This window comes from Eschrichtius robustus, chromosome 18 (assembly GCF_028021215.1).
Source record: "Eschrichtius robustus isolate mEscRob2 chromosome 18, mEscRob2.pri, whole genome shotgun sequence".
Lineage (NCBI taxonomy): Eukaryota > Metazoa > Chordata > Mammalia > Artiodactyla > Eschrichtiidae > Eschrichtius > Eschrichtius robustus.
Window position 1 is genome coordinate 3,881,837 of NC_090841.1, and position 22,865 is coordinate 3,904,701.

The window sequence follows — 22,865 nt, forward strand, 5'->3', positions numbered from 1 at the left end:
GATTGGCGGAGCAGGTTAGGACCACATAGGAAAGGTTTTTGGGTACCAAGCCTTTAGAATCTATTCTGAAGACTAATGTATAGACTTAGTGGGAACCTTAAGTCGGGGGAATCAGCAGCATATTATTTTGTTCTTTTTTAAAGTAACTGAGATAATTCCAAGAGTAGATTAGAGGAGACTGATCGTGGAGGTTATTATAATAGTTCTTGAGAGAGAGATGGCCTCAACTAAGGTTTTTGAGGATGTGTGTAATCCAGGGATATCTCTGAAGTGGAATTGACAGGACTTGTACTGATAGAATACAGGGGAGCGAGGAGACGTCAAGGATGATTATGGTTTCTGGCTTGAGCAACCAAATTGACCGTGGGGGAGTTAGGAAATTTTTTTATAGGGAGATGTTTAGGGGTCCAGAGGGACATCCAGGTAGAGCTAGTCTTTGGAGACTCAGGTAGATGTAGATTTAGACCCATGAACCTAGTTGAGATTCTGAAAGTGGGTAAGATGTTTCAGGAAGTGAGGGAGCAAGAATGGAGCCTTAGGGAGTATCATTTAAGAAGTGAACAGAGATACACAACTAGTATGTGTAAAGCAGATAAGACAGCGAGGACCTACTGTATAGCACAGGGAACTAGATTCAACGTCTTGTAGTAACCTATAATGGAAAAGAACCTGAAAAAGAATATATATGTGTGTGTGTGTGTATATATATATAAAACTGAATCACTTTGCCGTACACCTGAATCACTGTAAATCAGCTATACTTCAATTTATAAAAAGAGGCGAGGACTTCTCTGGTGGCGCAGTGGTTAAGAATCCACCTGCCAATGCAGGGGACACGGGTTTGAGCCCTGGTCCAGGAAGATCCCACATGCCGCGGAGCAACTAAGCCCATGTGCCACAACTACTGAGCCCACGTGCCACAACTACTGAAGCCCGTGCACCTAGAGCCCGTGCTCCACAACAAGAGAAGCCACCGCAATGAGAAGACCACGCACCACAACAAAGAGTAGCCTCCGCTTGCTGCAACTAGAGAAAGCCTGCACACAGCAACGAAGACCCAATGCAGCCAAAAATAAGTAAATAAATTAAAAAAATAAAAAGAGGTGAACCGAGGAGGGAGACGGACAGAGGGGACTGGAGGGCAGTGACAGACGCAGAAGCAGAGCAGGAGGGCTTCAGGCAGCAGAGAAGATGTTTTAAATAGTCCTGGAGAAGAAGGACTCTGCTGCTGAGTATAAAGGAAAGGAGGGGGGAAGCGCCGTGTTAGGTATATCTAGAGGTAGGGCTGAAATTGAATTTCAGTATTACCACATAGATTGGATTTTCGTCTTCAGTATGCACCCTGATTTGGTGAATGATTTTTCTCTCTCATAAGTGTATAAGTACATATACCTTTGTTCCATCTACGAGAAGTAGACTTCCAGGCTCCTGATTGATACCTGTATAATACACATGCAGCTACGGTAAGCTGGGATGTTTTTTTACAGGCCCGCCGGCCACCACGTCTGCGTCCACGGCAGGCTTCAGCTTAGGCTTCAGCAAACCCGCGGCGTCCGCCACACCGTTTGCGCTGCCCATCACGTCTGCCTCGGCTGGCGGTCTCACGCTCTCGTCTGCTCTGACGTCGACTCCTGCAGGTGAGGCGTGTCGGGGGAGGGTGGCATTTTCTGGTTGAGTTCTAATTTCGGTCAGTGAATGTAGGTATCCACCTTTGGTAAAGATAACTTCAGTTTGGGAGAATTTTTATTTCAGTCATTCAGCAGTGTTGACCTACTGAATTACTGGTTTGTGAAGATCAGCCTTGAGCATTAAAGCAGCAGAGGCCCTCTTGGAAGTTGGTCTCTTTACAGAGCAAAGCAGGGGAGCGGGTGAGAGGGCCCATGTGAAACTTGTTGATGTCTACTTTGTTTTCAAGGCGCACTTTGGTGACAGGGAAGGATAAAGAGTTTGCATAAACCTTGCTTGGCTTAGGATTCATCCGGTTTTGAGTGTGGAGTTGGTAGCCTGGGTTGAAAACTCTGTTACTGCCTGGAGTCACTTAGCTGATACCATGCTGGTATTCACCAAACCCCTTATTCCTGTCACTGGTTTTTTACTTTAAAGGTACTATTTCTTTCTGTTCTCAAGTATATATAATGTTAGATTTAGTGAGTGTTTTTTCTCAAGAGCCAAGTTTATCGTGACGTCAGTTTTTAAGGAAGTGTCTTGTGTTTGCTGTGGTGCTCACGCTCTGTGGGGGCTTACGGGCTCACTTCTTATAGCGTCCACAGGATTCACTCTGAGCAGCCTGAGTGGGACGGCAGCTGCAGCCACCACCGCACCCGCAGGCCTCTCTTTAGGGGGAGCCTTGACGGGTTTGGGAGGGCCGCTTTTCCAAAGCGCAAGCACGGCAACATCAGGTAACTGTGATATTTACTCTCCAGAAGAGTAAATATTCGTGTTTAAATTTACTGTCTTTGTTTTGGTCTTTGGAGCAGATCACGTGGTCTCTTGAACCGTTATGTTTTCCTTTTAGTGTAAAAACTGAATTATAAAATAAAGTTGTTCATACATGATTGCCATATTTTAGAAATGCATTTTCTCAACATTGACTGACTAGGTAAGGAGGCAAGAAAGAGCCTGTTTCCGGAGCCAGTAAACTATTCTAGAGAAGTTTGTCTTTTTAATAAACGGCAGTTGGTTAGTCTTGAATCGTTTAGCCTCTAAATTCACTGTGACACAACTTGACCTCATAAGCCTGGTTCTGGGAATGGCTTTCTGTTATAGATCTTAGGAAAGGGTGTTAGAGTGCTTTGAAGTCAGGACATTAAAAACAAGTATTAAATGATTTTATTATAGTCAAATTTTGTAGGTGTCTTCTAATAACCAAATCATTAGATGACTATAACGTACATTTCTTTGCAGGATAAATATTTAAACATCTTTCCCAAAGATTCCCATGGGAGCAAAACATGAAAATAATAGAAACGAGTTAGAGGGCAGTTTTTGTGTCTTGTTATTGAGTTTTTAGGTCTGTTCTGATTTTTCTTAGGCTCTTTGACACAATATTCAATGCTTACTTTATGGTTATGTTAACCTGAAGGTGCCACTGATTTTTTAAAAATTCATAACATTTATTCAGCTGTGTTTTTTCACACGTTGTCAGGATTTAAATCCAGTTTTCATTTATCCCATGCTCTTATCCAGTATATCCTGCAGTTTCCTGTTTTTAAGGTAAATAGCATCTTGTCTAAAAAGAACACAATTGTGTCAGCTTGAGAATGCATGGACTTATATGATTTACCAGTGCAGGATCTTTGAAATTTTGCTACTTGATTCACAGGTACACACTGATGACTTAAGATTACTAGAGTTTAGCTCCAGTTCCTTTTGTCTGTGAAGTAGGATTTAAATAAGTGAAGTTTACTTTTTTTTTTTTTAAGTTTAATGGAAAAAAACTTGAGAATGTGAAATCTTGATATTTGAACTTCAAGTCTTTAATTATCAGTTCTTTAAATTTCATTAGTAGTAGAACTGTTTGCTTTATATTATACTAAAATCTTATGAATTCATGCTAGATTATTATATTTATTTTCCCCCAGCTTTGTTGAGGTATAATTGACAAATAAAATTGTGCGATATTTAAAGTGTACAACATGAAGATTTGACTGTATACATTGTTTCCCCCCCATCAAGTTAATTAACACATCCAGTACTAGATTATTTTAAAAGTATAGAATTCCAAAGCATGATTGGAAGACAAGATGTATTCACCTGAAAATATGCAAACTAAAACTGCTTTGATAGAGAGGGTTTAAAAAAAAGTAAAATCGAGTATCCACAAATATCCATGAACAGATATATTCTGGCAGTTTTAATAAATAAAATCACATTATTCAAACTACATATACCATTGAATCCAAGCAAGATTATCAGTCTTTGTCCAAAGCATGCTCTAGACTTGTATCTTACTATTTGTCTAAATCAAGAATGAAAATAATCTGGGATCCAACTTAAATGTATTTCAGTGCTTTGATCAGTGGGGAAATCATTATAAAGACTGAGGAACTTCATAAGTGGCATCTGGCTTGTTTGTAGGACTTGGACAGAATGCTTTAGGTCTGTCTCTGGGAACTGCAGCAGCTACTTCATCTGCAGGCAACGAAGGCCTTGGAGGGTTAGATTTTAGCAGCTCATCGGATAAAAAGAGTAAGTAATGTTACTCTTAATTTCACGTTCTAACAGTCCTGTTGAGGGAAATTAAATTCCTACGTCTGGAAGATTGTTAGTTAAATATTCAATAGTAAAGGTATTATTTTTAAGTTTGCATTATATTTCACAAATTTTGTGTGTGTTGTGCATTTAAGATTTTATTTTTGTAGACAACTCAGATTTGTATGTGCATATGTTTTAGGTAACTATCTTAATGCGTGTTTTAATATGCATTTTAAAAATCGAGACCATGGTACATGTTTTGTAACCTATTCCTTCTCGTGTAATATATCACAAGTTTTAGTCAGTGTCCGTAATTCTTTACAAATATTTTAATGCTGCTTAATGTCAGTTTTATGAATGGATATGTCATCATGCAGTCAGCCATCATCCTGCGGTTAGTGTTTGTTTCCAGATCTTCGCTCTGGGAAGCATCACTGTATTGGGTATCCTTGTAGAGAGAGGCAACATAGTATGGTAGTTAAGAGTCGGCTCTGGAGCTGGTTTGCTGGCTGCAGAGCCTGGCTTAGCTGTTCACAGGCTCTGTGACCTTAATCAGGCTATCTCGGTGCTTTGTAAAGTAGGGGAAATAACAGTCCCTGCTTCATGGGGTTGGTTCGAGGATTACTGCTGGTAAAACCTTGGGAGAGCCAGGCACACAGAAGATGCTGTATACTTTTATTATAAATTTTGTTCATATTTTGGTTATTTCCTTAGGGCAAATACCTAGAAATTGAATCATTGGCTTATAGGGAGGGACATTTTGGAGTCTCTTGGCATATATTGTGAAATTGCTTTCCAGAAAGGTTTTACCAATTTATTTACTCACCAACCAGTGTGAATATGCCCTTCTTGCTGTGCTCTTGGCATGCCTAATATCCTTTAAAAATTTTTTTCCAACCCAAATTCATTTTGCAGTTTTCTTGTGGTTGTTGGTTCCGTGTGTGTGATCTGCTTGTTTTTTGTTTCACAACACCTATTCTGTTTCTGATGAAAGCATATTCAGCTGGAGCACGTGCATACACACTGCACTGAACCGCTTGAAAGAGCTTAGAATGGCATAATGCATGACGTTGTAAAATATTCAGTGTCCTATATCTGTATAGGGATTTTAAAACTTGGACATGGGTTTTATTGTAGGAGATACTTGTTTTAAAGAGTGAATTACTATCCTAAAAGTTGGTAAAATCCTTTTGATCTTAGAAAATTTGGATTTATTTCTCTTTGAATGAAAAATTTTAAACATAAGGTCCTGTCTCTTGTTTTTACTTAATTTTCTTTGTAGTAACTCCATAATTCAAAAAATAGCCTTAGATGTTTTAGCAGCTTATTTTTTTTTACTCAGGTGGAGCAGCCTGTTCAGGGGGCCTTAAAAAGTGTCAGCGGAAGCTCTCGGGACTTAGACTCCTCGGCAGGGAGAGTTCTCAGGGAAGATAGTTGAAAAAGGAAGATTCTTGCCCTTGAAAGAAATAGATGCAAATCAGCTACCTAACTAACTGTGTTTATGTGTACATAAACATGTCTGTTAACATGCTGTGTTTAGAGTTTGTGACAAGTCGTGACATCACATGCTGTTTATTAAGAGGCATTCTAAGAAATCCTTAACAATTTTTATTTATACCTTAGTTTGTGTTAACTTAAAATTTGTATTTGGAATACATTGATAAATAACCTATTTTTACACGAAGCTTCTTGAATTTTCTAGGTGATAAAACAGGAACAAGACCAGAGTAAGTCTACAATTTGACTTTTAAAATATTTTAATGAAAGAGTTTTACGTATTAAACTATAGGCCAATGGTATGGTTGGAAGTAAATGGAACCTTATAGGTATTTAGAAGAAAAATTCTTTTAAAGTTTTTGTCAAAAATAAAATAATAAGCATAGGCTCTGGAGAGATTATGGAAGGTCAGATCTTTAAGAAAATTTACAACCAATTCTTCCTAGGAAATAGTTGGCTTTTCCCCAAATAATATGGATAAGCACAAATATATGTACGTGTCTTTTTAACTTAGTAAATGTTGAACAACTCATGGAACTTTACTCTCGGAGCACTTTTTATTTATATGTACAAATTAAAAATGTATATATACCATTCATTTTATATATAAATTACTGTCCCAGCACCATTCACTGATGTGGAAGAGGGAGAATAACCTCCATGTACGTCATATATACATTTGAAGATCATTATTTTCTTGCCAATTGTCTTCTCACATAATTTCTATTACATCAAATAAAGCATTTGTAAGTAAATGACAAAGCTCCAGCCTCCCAAACATCTTGTGTGTATTTTAGGGTTGTTACGTAAAGGGGGAAGCGGCAAGAGCCTGCCGTTTGCCCAGGGTTATGTCCCCGAAGTTGTACAGATGTGCGGCTCCCGCCATCACAGCCCAGTTTCATTTATTCCTGTCTTCCTTAAATAGTCATCATTCTTTTAAGCTACTCCTAGGTCTTATTTTGTTGAAGAACAAATTGAAGTTGTAAAATACTGTGAGCAACTCATTGTGAGAAGTTTTATTATTGTTTTATTTAATTTATTTATTTTGTTCTTAAACATTTAGTCCAATGTATCTACGTGTACTTATAATAGATGCCAGTCTCCTTAGAAAAGAAACCTCCATGTCAGATGAATTGTTAGTTATTTTGTAGATCACGAAGTTTATTGTTCTTTATAAAGAACTTCAAAATCATCCAAGAAGACTGTAAATGGGGAATATTTGCTCTGTTTTCTTATATCTTAACACATACTCTTGTAGAACTCAGCTGTCAGCTTTTTTTTTTTTTTTAACATCTTTATTAGAGTATAATTGCTTTACAATGTTGTGTTAGTTTCTGCTGTACAACACAGTGAATCACCTCTAGGTATGGAAGACCCGAAGAGACATTTCTCCAAAGAAGATATACAGAGCCGTCAGCTTTTTATGCTCTCTGATGTTAACGCGCCTGTGGCATCTTTCTTAGGGATAGTAAAGCACTGAAGGACGAGACTCTGCCTGCCGTCATCTGCCAGGACGTGGACAGCCTGCAGTAAGTGTGCGAGGTGTTGTCAGCAGACGAATCAGACTGGAGTGCCGGGAGGTGTTTCGGGGGACCCTCTCCCCCTCCTGAGCGTTCTAACGTGGGGAGCACTGTGGTGCTTTTAGAAATGAGGGAGAAAGCAGAACAATGGAGTTAAAGAAACAAAGGAATTAAAATTCTGTAACTGCCATTCTGTGAACTGTAGGTGAATTTTTAATAGTTGCTTCTTAACACACTTGGACGTAAAACTCTGACCAGCCTACTTTTTTTTCTGTATAAAACCAAAGGTGTATTTTTTTTTAAACTCAGTTTTATTTATTTTTTTAGGAAATTTGTGAAGGAACAAAAACAAGTCCAAGAAGAAATTAGTAGAATGTCTTCAAAAGCGATGCTTAAAGTGCAGGAAGATATTAAAGCTCTGAAGCAGCTTCTGTCGCTGGCTGCCAGTGGGCTGCAGAGGAACACTCTCAGTATTGACAAACTGAAAATAGAAACTGCTCAGGTAAACTGTCATTTTATTGTAGGAGTTTCGTTTATTTTTTTTTCAAGTAGAAATAGGTCTTTTTAAAATTATGAAGTTTCATACAGACATGCTATAAGAAAACCATATAGCGCATATACTTTTAAATTACTATACTAACAGTTACTGGGTTTTATTGAGTGCTTACTATGTATGAGGCAGTATTCTAAGCAATTTAGATATATTAACCTAGTGATTTTTCACAACAGCCCTATGAGGTAGGTACTGTTATTACCTCAAACAAGAAAACAGAGAGCTTTGTTTCTAAGAGCATAGATTCAGACCCGGGTAATCCAACTCTAGAGCTTATGCTCCTGACTGCTTTGTTTCATAAGCGTGCCTACTGCCTACATTGTTATATTATACAAGAGGGAAAAACACATTTTTTTAATCTGTCAGTGGTTAAATATAAATTATATCATGCTTTATAGATATTAAGTTCCAGTGACTTGCTAGTTTTGTTAGGTCTCGGTTAATAAAAATGGTAATGAGGCTGATATCTTCTGTCACTAATGTCTACTTGGCTTCTTGTCCTGGTGGTATAATACATGACGTAAAATATCTTCTTCACATCAGTGGGGAAGAATGATGATAGATGATTTACTTGTTTTATATTTCACAGTTGTACAGTATCCTTGATCTGATCATGGCAATCTAGAAATCTTTCCCTGAAGTTTTCCCTGATCTGTTAATGAACTTTACGTGATATGCGCCTCTTTAATGGGTTTATCAGGGTGCTGTGCTCTTCATAAATTAAGTGATAATATTTTAAGTAAAAATTTGTGAAGTGCTTTGTGTCTTTTTTTATTGAAATGTAATTGACATATAAAGTTATTAGTTTTAGGTGTACAACATAATGATTCAATGTTTGTGTATATTGTGAAACGATGACCACAAGAAGTCTAATTAATACCCATCAGCACAAATAGTTAACAATTTTTTGTTCCTCTTCAGGTGAGAACTTTTAAGATCTACTGTCTTAGCAACTTTCAGATATACAGTGTAGTATTGTTACCTGTTGTCACCATGCTGTAGGTTATATCCCCAAGACTTATTTTGTAACTGGAAGTTTTTACCTGCTTATGTGTCTTTAAGTCAACTATTGGAGAATACTTTGTGACATTTTTAATAAGTGTGTTACCAAAATAGCTAATCTAAACTATGATACTTAAAGAGGATTCAAAGGCTTTATTGTCTGCTTTCAGGTTTCCTGGTCACTTACAAATTCTTTGGTTAAATAAGAATAAAGTATTCCCCCATGTTTCCTTCCCACTTATTCTTCCCTTATCATCAGATATGTATTTCCTAGGAGGAACAGAATGTTACTTAAGCCTTTAGACTGTGGAGAGTGTTTTGACTCTGATTAAACATTATAGGAAATTCTAAATTTCATGTGTGAAGTTTTTATGAAATTATATGCACAAGGTCATTATCAAAGTAATAGAGGAGGCAAACTCAAGGAAAAAAAATGAACACAAGAATGGGAACCATTGTAACTCTCACACTGGGTGATTCCATCCACAAACACTTGTGAGACACTTGTCACATAACCAGACTTGTCTTTCAGAGACAAAAGGAGAACTCCAAAGTACTGAAGTCTCGTGGGGTAAGTGAAATGCCCAAAGACTGAGAAAGAAGAGGGTAGGAGTCGAGAGTTCCCTTAAGGGAAAATGGCTTCTGAGTTGAGTTGAGGAAAGTTTATAGGAGATCTCAAAGGAGTTTGCTCTGTGGTTTCTCTCATTTCAAATACACAGGAATTAGTGCTCTACCCACAGTCTCGTGAATTGCCAATTGAAAACAGAAATATTGACTCCCTTACTGAAGGAGTTATCCATCTTATTAAATCCAAAACCTTTTGTTCAAAGAAAGCCTTTCTGGGAAATAAAAGCAATTCTGAGGTAAGGAGCAGCGTTGAGATTGTGAAGACCAGAACCTTATGGAAGTAAAGTCTTTCACATGCCCTGTCTGGGGGACATCACTTAAGAGTCCACATAAGTCGCGTGGTTAATGTTTTCTGTGGGCAGGGCAGGTGCCACATGGTTCGTTGAAGTTATATTGCTGAATCCACAAATTCAGAGAACCTTTTTGAGCATCTGTTATGTGCAGAGCACTTCCTCTGGCATTTGGGATCAAAACACTTAGAGTATCCTAGGGAGAGTGAGCTAAAGCAGTCACGTAAGTGTTCCAGGGACGAGGTGTGACGGAGTGCAGCGGGCTCAGTGGACGTCCAGCCTCCCTCCGGAGCAGGATGCAGCGGTAGTGGCACGCTCAAGAGTTGAGCCTTGAGAGCTGTGGGGGTGGTTCCTAGGCCGCGAGGAAGGGGCAGGGTGACAGCGGAAGGCGAGGAGGCAGGAAGAGGGCATGTTGGAGGACCTGCAGGCCCTTAAGCGTTACGGGAGCCCTGCCAGTGAGACCCAGGCGCGGCTCAGCGCTGGGCAGTCCAGGCTCTGGGCCCGTGTCCGGAGTCATAGGACGGAAGCCTGCGGTGGAGAGTAACACGGAGGTGGAAGGGACAGTTAGAGACTGTTAGAGACTTCACAGGTGGGCAGTAAAATGAGGGCAGGAAGTTGCTGCAGGGGACATAAAGTTAGGATAAGAGACTTCTTTTTAAATAAGGGAAACTTAAATAGACGTTGAAATAGAGGTTGCGGAAGCAATGAAATGATAGGAATGTGGAGTGTAAGTGGGTTAGACACATTATGAGTCTTGAAAAACCATTGGCTGGAAGATAAGAGTGGCACTGAAGAGGAGTGGAAGGGAGGTTAAGTGTGTGAGGTATAAAAAATTGGGCCCCTAGACTCAGGTCTCAGGTCTTCCAGCTAGCTGCGTGGCCTTGGGCAAATTACTTAATGTCTCTGTAACTTCGTCACCCACTTTATGGAGTTGTTACTGAGGAGTGACCATGATAACAGAAGGAGAGCCTGTAGCACAGGGCTTGGTACACAGTAAGTAAGTACCCAGAATGTTAACTGCTGCTGTCATCAACCTCAGGGTTATTACTACTACCTTGCTTTTTATAAATAGTGTTTTCTATAGTTGTATTATTACAGATTTTAAAATAGTAACACTATCTTTAACTGTGGATGAATTGACTTCACAAATCCTACAGGAATCCATGGTTTCTTAAAATAGACCATAAATTTATTATAAAGTTTGTTAAAAGTGTAGTTTGTCTTGCCTGGAAGGAGGTTTTAGCACCTTGTACAGCGGCTTCATCCATAATAAGTTCTCACAGCATATGAAGCTCCGGGAATGGCATTGTTGAAGTTTCAGTCCAGAGGTAGTTAGTATTTTTAGCCTAACTTTTAATTGGCTTTTTCTTTTTTTTAACCTCTATTATATCAGGAGTTAAAAAACGCTGAAATAGCTTTAAGAACCCAGAAAACACCACCTGGACTCCAACATGAAAATACAGCTCCTGCTGAGTAAGTTAAACAAATGTTTCTCTCTTTAAAAAAGCAGAACAGTAAAAACAGTATACAGGGTAGGGATTTTTAGTTTACTTTGTAGCAAGTCTGGGCACTTTATGTGGATTTTTAAATTTAACTCTCATAATAACTCTGAGAGGGTATATTGTCCCCATTTTATTGAAAGGGAAGTGAAGGCTAAGGTCTGAGCTTTTACCCACTATTATGCAGTTGCACTTCATATTACTTACAGGGTCTATTCTACTTGATTACATTGTGCAGATAGTAGAAACTTACATTTATACCCATAAGGACTTTCAATTAAAAAATACTTTATGATAGTCCCTTCCTTAAACAGGGCATACTAAGTATAGTTTAACTCTTTCACTTATTTCCATAACTTTTATTTGCATACATAATAAATCTTCAGGAAGAAAAATTACAAAGTGTAGATAAGTGAACCTGAAAAACCCGCCTGTACCCAGCTTGTATATTCATGTGGTTTCCATGCATGTGGTATATGTCTTGTCTGTGTTGTGCAAGAGAATAATAGCTAATATTCTCAAATGCTTGCCATATGCCACGCAACGCGCTTGGCACTTCACCTGCTGTATCTGCTTTCCCACAAACCCTCCACAGCTGTCACATTCCAGTCTTAGAGATGAGGAGCCTGAGGCATGAAGAGGAGAATCCTGAGCTTCTGAGTGGTAGGGGTCTGTTTGACTCCTGGCCCCTCACCCTTTTTTTTTTTTTTTTTTAACTTTTTATTATAGTTTCAGATTTACAAAAAAGTTTCAAGAATGAAACAAAGAATTCTCATGTATCTTCCATCCAGATTCCCTGCATGTTAACATTTCTACTGTAGTTTTGTTCCTTGCTCTCCATATGTGTAAATACATTTTCCCCCTGGACAGTTAGAGTTGCTTGCAGACATGATACCCATTAATGCTTGAGTACTTTAGAGTGTGTTTCTTAAACATAAGGATACTCTCTTACATAACCACAGTACAGTGATCCGAATCAGGACTGGACAATGGCAGTGACACTCCTGCCTTACTCAGATTAGCGTGGGATGAGCTCCTTCGCTGGACTTCCGCAGTATTTTATTCTGCTGTCCTGTTCTTCATGCTGCCATCAGAGATAATTTTGAGATGGGTTGAATTGTGTGATTTTCCACTGTGAAAAGCTTTCACAGTTCCCCATTTCTTGTGGAGTCGTGTTCAGACTGCGTTTTGTGCTATTCAAGGTCCCTTTTTATCTTTCTAGCATTCTCGTTAAATTTATCAGAATAGTGATTATAATTACATACTCTTTCTGTAGTACACTGTAGTGTTTTCAGATTATAAATATCAATAGTATTTCAGATTATAAACGTAAGAACTGTAAGTATTCGGCTGTAAAATCTAGTTGACAATTGCACGGTTTTTTTTAACTTTTTCTTTTGAATTTTAGACTTATAGAAAAGTTGGAAAAATGGTAGTACAAAGAATTTTTTTATATCCCTTACCTGCTTCCCTTACTGTTAACATATTACATAATCATAGTATAATTATCAAGAACAGGATTAACACTGGTACTGTATTAACCAAAATACAGAACTTATTTGAATTTTACTGTCTTTTCCACTAATGTACTTTTTCTGTTCTAGGATTCTTTTCACACTGGATTTAGTTGTTGTTTCTCCTTAGTCACTTCCAATCCGTAACATTTATTCAGTCTTTCCTTTTCTTTGATGACCTTGACATTTTTGAAGAGTATTAAGTTATTTTGTAGATTATCCCTTAATTGGTATTTTTTCATGATTGGAGTAAGGCTGTGCATCTATTTTTGATACCTTGATAACTTACAAGTTTGGGTTTTTGTTTCAGTAATATCTGTGTCACTTAAAGATACATTATGTCATCAGACTAATTCAAAGGCCCTACTTAAACAGGGGCATATTTTTGTTGGAATTTTGAATATAAAGGAAACAGTGTTTTAAAACTGTGATCTGACTTGGTAAATGTATATTGTGTAGCTACTTCAGAATCCTGGTTCAGCAGTTTGAGGTGCAGCTCCAGCAGTACAGACAACAGATTGAAGAACTGGAAAACCATCTTGCCACCCAAGCGAACAATTCACATATCACCCCTCAAGGTAACATGCTTTCCGTGGTAATTTTTTTTTTAATAGCACCGTTTTTTCAGTTAGAGAGCTTAAGCTGTTGTTATATAGTCGATATTCTAGATTATTACTAGTAGTTGTCTTAAACTGCCATAAGACAATTTCCTTAAAAGTCCTCGATTAGATCTTTATTTCCTATAAATATAAAATGCTTTGTTATGAATTGTTATGATGTAATGGGCAGATGTCCTAGGGCACCCCACCCACCCACCCCCCGCCCCCCAGATTACTGATGGAGGAATCCTTCTCTCAGTCTGTTCTGCTGTCTTCTCTCATCCATGGAAGTATTGGTGTAGTTTATTCATCCTATACATTAACTGTACCAAAAATTGGACTCAAGTAATAGAAAAATAATATCGATTGTGTCGTATACATATTTGTGTGATAATATGTTTTTCTTTTATAGATTTGTCAATGGCTATGCAGAAAATTTATCAAACATTTGTAGCTTTAGCTGCACAACTTCAGTCTATTCATGAAAATGTGAAGGTAAGTTCTCATTGCCTGTTCATCTATCTGGACATCTACACCCAAGTGAAGTTATTTATTTGTTCATTCACAGGACAAAAGTATCCAATGCTTATTACAGAAATAGCTAAAGTTATATGTAAGTGAAAAAGACTAAAACTAAAATAATCCACATCATGCCCAGACACAACCATGGATAAGATCTTTTAAAAAAAAAAGATCCAAGTGTCCTATGCACTCTGTTATTTTAACTTTTTCATCATTGTGAACCACATTCCACGTTCATACACACACTTCTTCACCATCGTCTTTAGTAGTCAGGCAGGATTTCACTGCATGTGTGTACGTAGTTTGTGTAACCCGTCGTCTTCTGTTGGACATTGGGTTGTTTCCATCTCTTTTAGTTTATTTCTGTAGAAAGTAAACAGTCTTAGTAGCAAAATCATGTCTCACTGCTTTAATTTTATGTGTGTTTTAAATGTTTATTGATCCCTGCATAAAAAAACTTCCTAACAACATTTGTCCCTTCTAAACACAGGAAACACAGGTATTTATTAAAATAATAAAAATAAAATAATTTGTCACTGAATATTTTGAACCTTGTGTAATATGTTCATTTTTAGAAATTATTTGGGTGAAATGTTAATATACATACACTTTTTCCAATCAAGCAAATATAATTAAAGTCTTTCTTGGAATTATGTATAGTCAGAGAAAACCTTTAAAATTCAAAGCATCCAAACCTGAGTCTAAATAAATTCTTAACTGTAATAGAATTTCATGGAGATTACCAATATTTTCATTTTAATTTGATGCATGGTAATAGAATTTTTTTTAAGTTAACCTCTTAAATCATACCATTTTTGAAGTGATAGCACACTTCAAACCTTTTGCTTTAATAGATTTAAAATTTTAAACCAAATCTTTAAAATAATTTAGTTTTAAAGGAGGAATTTTTATTAAATTCTCTTGAAACTTTGTCTATAATAAGTGTTTAGTTTTTTAGAGTGCTAAAGGTGATTCTCTGTTGGCACTTTGAAGTCTGTGTTCTGCAGATGTTTTTTCCCATTAAGTTTTATTATGAAAGTTTTCAAATATACACAAAAGTAGAGCACTATTATAATGAATGCTCAGGTACCCACCACCCAACTTGGGCCATTATCAAGATCCTGCTGACCTTGTTTTATCAGTTCTCCACACATGCTTTTTTCCCCTGGAGTATTTTTTTTTAATTAATACATTTTTATTTTATTAAAAAAATTTTTTTATTGAAGTACAGTTGATTTCCCTGGAGTATTCTAAAGGAGATCTGAGACACATCATTTGTAAATATACATGTTTTTTCAATGGCAGTTTCTTCTCTCTGGTTTGAAAACTGCGTTTTTCAGTAACAGGGCCATAATACAATGAGACAGAGATTGGCACAAAAAGCTCCAGTTCATGTTGGATAAACTTTACCTGAAATTTTGACCTACTCCTTTTTTTAATACACATCCCAAGAACCCAAAGGATGTTCCATGATCAGATTTGACATTTATTTTCAGCTGCGTTTAGTAAACTGTAATTTCTAGACTTGTTCACCTCTTATAAGAGGTTTTTTTTTGTTCCTTTTGTGGTGTTATTAACAACACAGATAACCTGTTGAAACAGGCTCGAGCCACCTGATCAGCCAGGCCTCTACAACATTGACAAAATTAGGCGTAAATTTTATTAATTCTGTAGATCATGGCTGGTGTCAGTTTTTTTTTTTTTTTTTTTTTAAAAACTAAATGTCTTTTTTAAGTTTCTAAAGTAGGTCATTATTTCCCATTATCTGAAGTAGAACTAAAATTTATGGGCTATTGATGTCACACACTGCATGGTATGTGCTTGTAATCGCACAGAAAGAGGGAGAATGCGTTTGGGGGAGATCCGTTCTCGTAAGCTGTGGTTTCTGATGTTGCAGACCCACTTCTGAGTGTATTTCCCCAGTTTCCAGCTCTCGGCAGGCCCACTTGCACACGTTGCAGAGGTGGGAAAGCTTGGAACTGGAGCATGATACGCTGACGTCCACACGGAAGGAGGCGATAGCTTTCAAATGCTGGAAATACCTGTCACAACCCAAAGCCTCATATTTACTAATTTCCGCTAAGAACAGGTTGGAAATATGAAAATCTTACGTCTCTTCAGAAGTAGTATAAACCTGATCTAAACTAAGCTAATGCCTTAAAGTATTTAATAATTCTAAGGTGAAACAGAATCCTTCCTATTAATGGCCTTAATTAAGGCAAATGTTGTATTGGGTAATCCAGCCCACTTTATGAACTTGGTGATTTTTCTTACTTACTCTGAAATTATAAACTCTCTCTTTTCTTTTCCCCCCAGTTTGGTTACATAAGCTCAACATGAGTTATTCTCATTGTAAAATAAACAATGTTGATCAAGTAAGAGCCCTCTTTATACCCTCCAAACTCTCTCTGCTTAGGTGATGTCTTATTTTAGTATGTGTCACCCATGCCTTTTATTATTTATTTATATATACTGATAAAAAAGGTATTTAACAAATATATATTTCGTGGGCTTTTTTTTTTTTTTTTTAAAGCTCTTTGAATCTAAAGGTTATCCAAAGTTTGGCCTTTGGAGGGGAAATTTTCATGAGAAACTGAAATATTTAACATTTAAAATGGGATTTTAGATATTACTTTGCTTGTCTAAAAGCTTAGCTAACTTATTTTAAGGGGGGCCTCCTGAAGCCAGAATATGTTAGGCAGTTGATCGTAAAGACATATGACTAAAATAGGGAAGACAGTATACAAAGGTGTGATAGAACTCTCCGATCCATCGCTCAAATCCTTCTGACTTGAGGGTTAGATTAAGTGTGTAATGTTGGCAATGTTTTTGGTCTGTCTTTGCTAACTTATTTCATGGTTATATTCATCCTTATATTATCCAAGTCGCACAAAACTTGATTAACCTTTTCTCTTTTTCATTCCTGTAGGTGCTCAAAGAACAGTACCTTGGCTACAGGAAAATGTTCTTGGGAGACGCTGTGGATGTGTTTGAAGCCAGGCGAGCAGAAGCCAAGAAGTGGCAGAATGCGCCCAGAGTCACTACTGGACCCACCCCTTTCAGCAACATGCCAAACGCAGCAGCCGTTGCCATGGCTGCAACACTTACACAGCAGCAACAGCCTGCTACAGGTCTGAATGCATTCAAGTTATAGCTTCTTACTGTTAAAATGCAGAGCATTTATGTGCATTTTTATGAGTCTTCCTTTTGTGTTAGCACTGAAGAAATTTCTATGAGTAGCTGTTCCAATACAGTCTAAAAATTGTGATGGACACAATTATAAACATATACCTGATAAAAATGCAGGGTAGTCTTAGCAATAATTATACATCAATTAGATACTGAATATTGTGAATTAATGTTGTTTGCTGTATTGCTATAAATGCCCTTTAGAACATGGTGTTTCACTACTGAATTACATTTAAGAGCAACAGATTCTAAAATTGTGACTGTATTGTATATTGTTTTAAAGTCAGAGGTAAACCAGCCCTAGGTTGCACTTTTCGTACCTGATGCTGACGGGTGGTGTCCTCTCACGTGCAGTGGCTACAGAATGCCCACACTCAGGATGAAGTGTGTCTTTATCGACTGAAGGTGTGTTGAAGATCAGTAGGTTTGTTTGATCAGAGAACAGGCCTTCTTAACCACATTTGGAAGAAGGTACATGCTAGAATTTTTTGTACCTTTTCAAAATGAACAGAACAGTGGCAAGAGCAGGAAAAAATGTTATGCGATGCTTTGGATTATACATGAAGAAGTATGAGCTGGGAGGTTGAGCAGATGAAAACAACTGGTGAGATACTGGAAAGCAGATAATTTTAGTCCTTGGTTTAATTTCACTTCTTATGAGGGAAACATTTTTGTGGTCTAGTTCTGCAGTGTTTAGTTTGGTCTTGTGTCTTTCAGAGATGATTACTTATCTTTTTACTCCTGCAGTCCCTATTTTGTCAGGCTTGAAGTGTGACATAGAAAAATATAGTCTTAATGGATACTGATTTTTTTTTTTACTTGTTCATAAATTTTTGTGTAGTGCTCATTAGTTATTCTATAGCATGTGTGTTTCTGAGAGTTCCTTATAGTCCAGTAGTAAATTATAGTACAAAAAAGTAAAAAACGTACATCTCTAGATTGCGTTCAGGCTGCCTCTACTAGGGATGCGTTCTCTGTGTTTCACTATTTGGCAGTTTAAAAAATTGTTCCTCACATTTGGGGATGACAGAATTGACTTACCATCAGTAAATGGTTGATGATAGATTTATGCCAAACCCTCCGCGCTCCATGGCTGGACCCATGTGAATAGTGGCTGACATAAGGACTGTGTAGTAGTTCTCTAGCTGGCTGGAGTATAGGGTTGCGTTCTCCAGTTGCAGAGGGAAAAGAAGTCACTATGGAATTGGTTCCTATCAGGTCATTATGGGATGGATAGATATCAAATCAACCCCATAATGACGATCATCAGTTCTCGTGATTATTTACCCAGCTAATCAAACTAACTGTAGTACCAGTTTACTTTTTACAGTTAATATTAATCCTAAAATAGATCAGAGAAGCGGGATTTGGTTAAGTGTTCTTTAAACATAAGGGATTTCTATTCTAATCAATAAAACTTGAGAAAAGTCAGTTAACTAAACTGTTATGCTGTAAGGGAATTTAATTATGTTCTTTGGTGTACAGCTAAAATTGAGGCAGAACCACCTGTCGGATTTTTGTTTTATAAACTTTCTTACGTAGGCCGCTTTGAGAGGTTTGTAGGTTTTCACTCTTACGTTTTGGGCTCATGGGCACCTGAAGAAGTATGTTCATCCTGTATGAGCGCCTCCTGTGTGCTAGGCTCCAGGGACGTAAAGGTAAACAGTAGAGATGCGGTCTCTGCTCTCTGTGGTGGTGGAGGGTATGAGCTGAACTGAGAGTCATCATCTTGAAGAGCCTTTTGCTCACGTGCTTTAATTTTTTGTGGACTTTCACCAGGCTTTGGGGAAACTGACCGCCTTGTACACTCCCTGCACTTGTGAAGCCCACATAAGGGCTTTCTAATCAGGTGGCAGGAATTGTAATTTATTAACTTAAACAGTCTTACAGTGTTTTCATTTTGAGTTGTACGGATTTTTGGAACTGAGAAGCTAAACAAGAGCGATCATTTCGTATTGTCTTCTTGTTTCCCACTTGTTTCTCTAAGGGTCTCGCACGCTCCACAGCCCATCCCTTTATGTCTCTCCCCGTCAGGATTAGCTATTTTAGTCCTGTCACCATTAGAGTGAGACGCAGCAGCTCTGTTAGATGCATGCAGCCCATTCAGAAATGCCCCTCTTCATTGCATTGTGCTCTGTACCCAGTGACTTATTCTTCTGTCCTGTGACGGATGAAATCTTTTTAAGTGCCAGTAACAAATTTTAAAGACCATCTAGATGAAGCTGGGTGAGGCTTGTGTGCTGTTTTTATACAGCCCTGTTGGTGTGTGCAAGGTTTGAGTTGTCAGGGGGGTTTTGCTTCTGTTTGCATATGGATTCTTGACTTTTTAATGTAAAAATGCAGACAGCTTCTTAGGCTGATACCTTCTGAAGGTGCTTTCTGTGTAGTCTTTCTTGGAGGTGGAAGTATGGACATAAGTGACTTCTTGATCCTTCTTCAATGCCTTTTAATGAAAAAAATATATATATGATAGAACTTAGGCCTGTGTGATTTATGGTTATTGCTTCTGAAGGCTGAAGAGAACTGATGAAAAACTCTGCAGGCTATTTTGTATGAAATAAGCATCATACATGGATTACGTGATGGCAGATCTGGAGTACACTTGTCCACCAGTGCTTCCGAAGCCTCTTAAAAAGCTTAAGACATTTACTTTAGGCTTTTCGGTATAATTTTAACTTAGGATAGATTGTTTTAAGCTAATGTACTGGGGTTAAGTTTTGCTGTTGTGTTTTGACACTTTTAAAAGTTCTTGATGTTTACATAAAAAGACTTTTCTCATGTGACTTAGCTGCTGTTTTTAAGGAGAGCTGAGACATTTTGTTAGGAATGCCTACTTTCTAGCTTTTAGTGTAGGTTTGGACATTTAAGGTGTAGTGTTAAATAGGAAACTTCTTCATTTTAGTTTCTTGTGGTTTTATGATTTTGTTATATTTAATAACCAAAGGACATTCCCCATTAAATCAGTAAAATTTTTGAAATTGGGGAAGACATTTTTTGTTTTTTAAGAAAAATTATTATTTTAAAAAATATGAGTTAGGAATAACCATGCTAGTGACATTAGGTATTTTGAGTGATCATTGAAAATTATAAAAAAATTTTAGCACTTTAGTCCTTTTCCTGTGAATGCAGTTTTACTTTTAAGAAAGTAGAATTTATTCTGGAAAATATGAATTACAGTGCTAAACTTGATTTTGTTGTGTGTGAATATATTATTCAGTAACTTTTGTAAAATGTTACTCTACATGAAGATTTCACTTTGGGCAATCATTGGGATATGTTACTACTAACTTGGTTTTATTTATGGAACTAAGAGCCTCTCATTGAATGACTAATGACTATTCAGATTTTAAAACAGATTTCTTGAACTGTTTACGTAACATTTGCCTGAAGGATGTAGATTCTGCTTTCTAATAGTGAAACTAATTTATATGGTGGCCAGAGTGTAATATATGCTGATACTTTGGCATGGGAGATATTTATCATGAGTTTTTACTATTAAAAATGTTATACATTTGCCTACTAGTTTTATAAATGATGTTGCCTTCAGAATTTGTGTGAAGGTACAAAACTCAAAATATCATGTACCTGTTGTGCAATGGAAAGTCTTGTCATCGTTAGAGTTCTTGATTACCTGGATCCTGAATATTAATGACTAGAGTTGCTCTTAAAAGCAGACCCGCACACAACACGAAGCATGTTACTTGAGTAACTCTTAGGACTTGTAGGGCTGAGGGCTGTGGTGTGCGTTATGCTCTAGGGTCTTCCACCAGCAGTGCCTCCTGTGAACATGTGACACTTAAGTCTCTCAATGTTAAAGAAACTGGACGTGTGTTTCCTACATATTACTCTCATTAGAAATAAGAGGGTAATATGCTTAGTTTCTTTTTCCTGTAGTAACATTTTACAAAAGAGCTGCTAGGCAGGTATTTTATTCTCAAATTGATCTCAAACTGGATGTAAAAATTTAAATCTTTTTTAATTTATTTTTTAATAGTGGTGTAAGAACTCTGGCTGCTGTCAGTCCGTATTCTTTATTTTCTGGGTAGAAGCTGTTTGGAAAGTCCAGTTTCTGTCCCAGTGTAGCAAAACGTAGTTCCTTAGTTTCTTTTTTCTTCTCTTTCTTTTTTATTTAATGTTTTATAATTTTACACTACCTTTTTGAATATACGAACCTCATTCTTCATCGAACAGCTTGAAGGCTTTGATTTCTTTAAGAAGCCTGAGTATCAGTCTGCGTATCACTTTGGCAGTTCCCTCAGCTTTGAGATGCGCTGATCACTGCGCTTGAGAAAGACAAGGCTGAAGATTGGACTATGAAATATATCAAATAATTTTCATAAATTATTAAATATGAGAGATTTATAGATTTTTGTATTCTGCTTAGTTAAAAAAAAAAAGTAGTTAAAAAAGAGAGGCTAGTAAGTTTGATGCTATTCTTGCCAAACAAACTCAGCCAAAATCTTTAGAGTAACAAATGGGAAAAGGATCACTAATCGTTCTGCATCTGAGTACATTTTCCAAAATGTTGGAAAGAAACTTCTGCATTGAAATCTTGAATGTATTGAATCTGTCAAGGTACACAGCGGTGCCTTTGTAAATGTTCATTCTCTATCTTATTTAATCAGGTGATAAGTGGTGTAATGTAGCAGAGCTTAACAGTAGAACTCAGTTACCACTCTTTGTGAACAAGTTGGAATTGTCATGTTACTGTGTAATTGATTTGCTTTAAGATGAACAATAAATTTAATAAAATAAAACATTGTCTTGTTTTTTATCTATTTATTTATATATCATTTATATTTCCTATAAGAAATCATGCCTAGTTTTTGGTACTTACTCTTATGAAGTAACATGATGGTTTTGCATGTTAGTGTCAGTCTCTTTTGATCAATTGAGACTTGACTCTAACAGTTAAGGAGCTTATTTTAAAACGAAAAAAAGTAAAAACGTTTACTGAATACAGCAACTAGTTTTATCAGAAAACAAGCGGAGAGATCTAAAACCATTCTAGAAGTAAAACTAAAAGAACTATAATTTACAATACATTAAAGATTTCAAATTATTTGGTAGGTTAAACTAACACTCATCTTTCCATGTGGTAAGCCTCTTTTAATTGTCTAGTGTGAACAAGTTAATTTTTTTAAAATTTATTTTTGGATAGGTAAATCAGCTGGGACAGATAAATTAGGCTGGGGAGACATCCTGAAAACTAAGTTTTAGCAAATAGAATTTGTTAAAAGTAATCACTGTTCATTTTAAAAATAATTTCATAAAGTAACTTTAATCTTGAAAGAGTAAGGCAAATTTGTTTTTTTTCCCCCCCCATTTTTTTTTTTTTTTTTTTTTTTTTTTTTTTATACCAGGGCCACAGCCATCTCTGGGAGTTAGTTTTGGAGCGCCATTCGGCTCAGGTATTGGCACTGGCTTGCAGTCAAGTGGCCTAGGTTCTTCAAACCTTGGAGGTACACTTTAACTTTTCTCGTATTGCATTGGACTGTGATACATTTGAATTGCTACCAGCCTGTAAACACTTGAGGATCTGCTCTTTGGGAAGTTAAGGTTCTATCTGGCAAAAAAAGGATTCTCCAAACATAATCAGTGCTTTCTAGTATTAGATTTAGAACTTAAAAAATCATTTCATGTCTGTGAATAGTAAATATAAAAACGTATTAAAAATCAAATGGTAGGGATGTTCGTATTTTCAAAGGAATATGCTGAAATATGAACTTGAAAATTACTTAGTTTTATTAAATTAACTTAAAAAAAATTAGTTGGAGTCCAAACTACTTCTGGACATACATTCTCCTAAGCATCTTCTCTTTCTGCAAATGAACACTTTAAATGGGGAAATAATTGTAT

General features: G+C 36.9%; 1 protein-coding gene across 3 annotated transcripts in view; it reads left to right on the forward strand.

The window, feature by feature from the left end:
- NUP58 (nucleoporin 58) overlaps positions 1 to 22,865 on the forward strand; it is a 34,488-nt gene that overhangs the window by 6,936 nt on the left and 4,687 nt on the right. For 2 of the 3 annotated variants that reach the window (XM_068526449.1, XM_068526450.1), the window contains exons 3-13: positions 1,488 to 1,637; positions 2,262 to 2,399; positions 4,078 to 4,188; positions 5,897 to 5,921; positions 7,155 to 7,220; positions 7,539 to 7,713; positions 11,077 to 11,156; positions 13,156 to 13,274; positions 13,708 to 13,790; positions 16,747 to 16,948; positions 22,370 to 22,468. In XM_068526449.1, coding sequence (XP_068382550.1) covers positions 1,488 to 1,637; positions 2,262 to 2,399; positions 4,078 to 4,188; positions 5,897 to 5,921; positions 7,155 to 7,220; positions 7,539 to 7,713; positions 11,077 to 11,156; positions 13,156 to 13,274; positions 13,708 to 13,790; positions 16,747 to 16,948; positions 22,370 to 22,468 — 1,248 coding nt within the window. The remainder of the gene's footprint in view (positions 1 to 1,487; positions 1,638 to 2,261; positions 2,400 to 4,077; positions 4,189 to 5,896; positions 5,922 to 7,154; positions 7,221 to 7,538; positions 7,714 to 11,076; positions 11,157 to 13,155; positions 13,275 to 13,707; positions 13,791 to 16,746; positions 16,949 to 22,369; positions 22,469 to 22,865) is intronic. The other variant, XM_068526451.1, reaches the window with a different exon arrangement.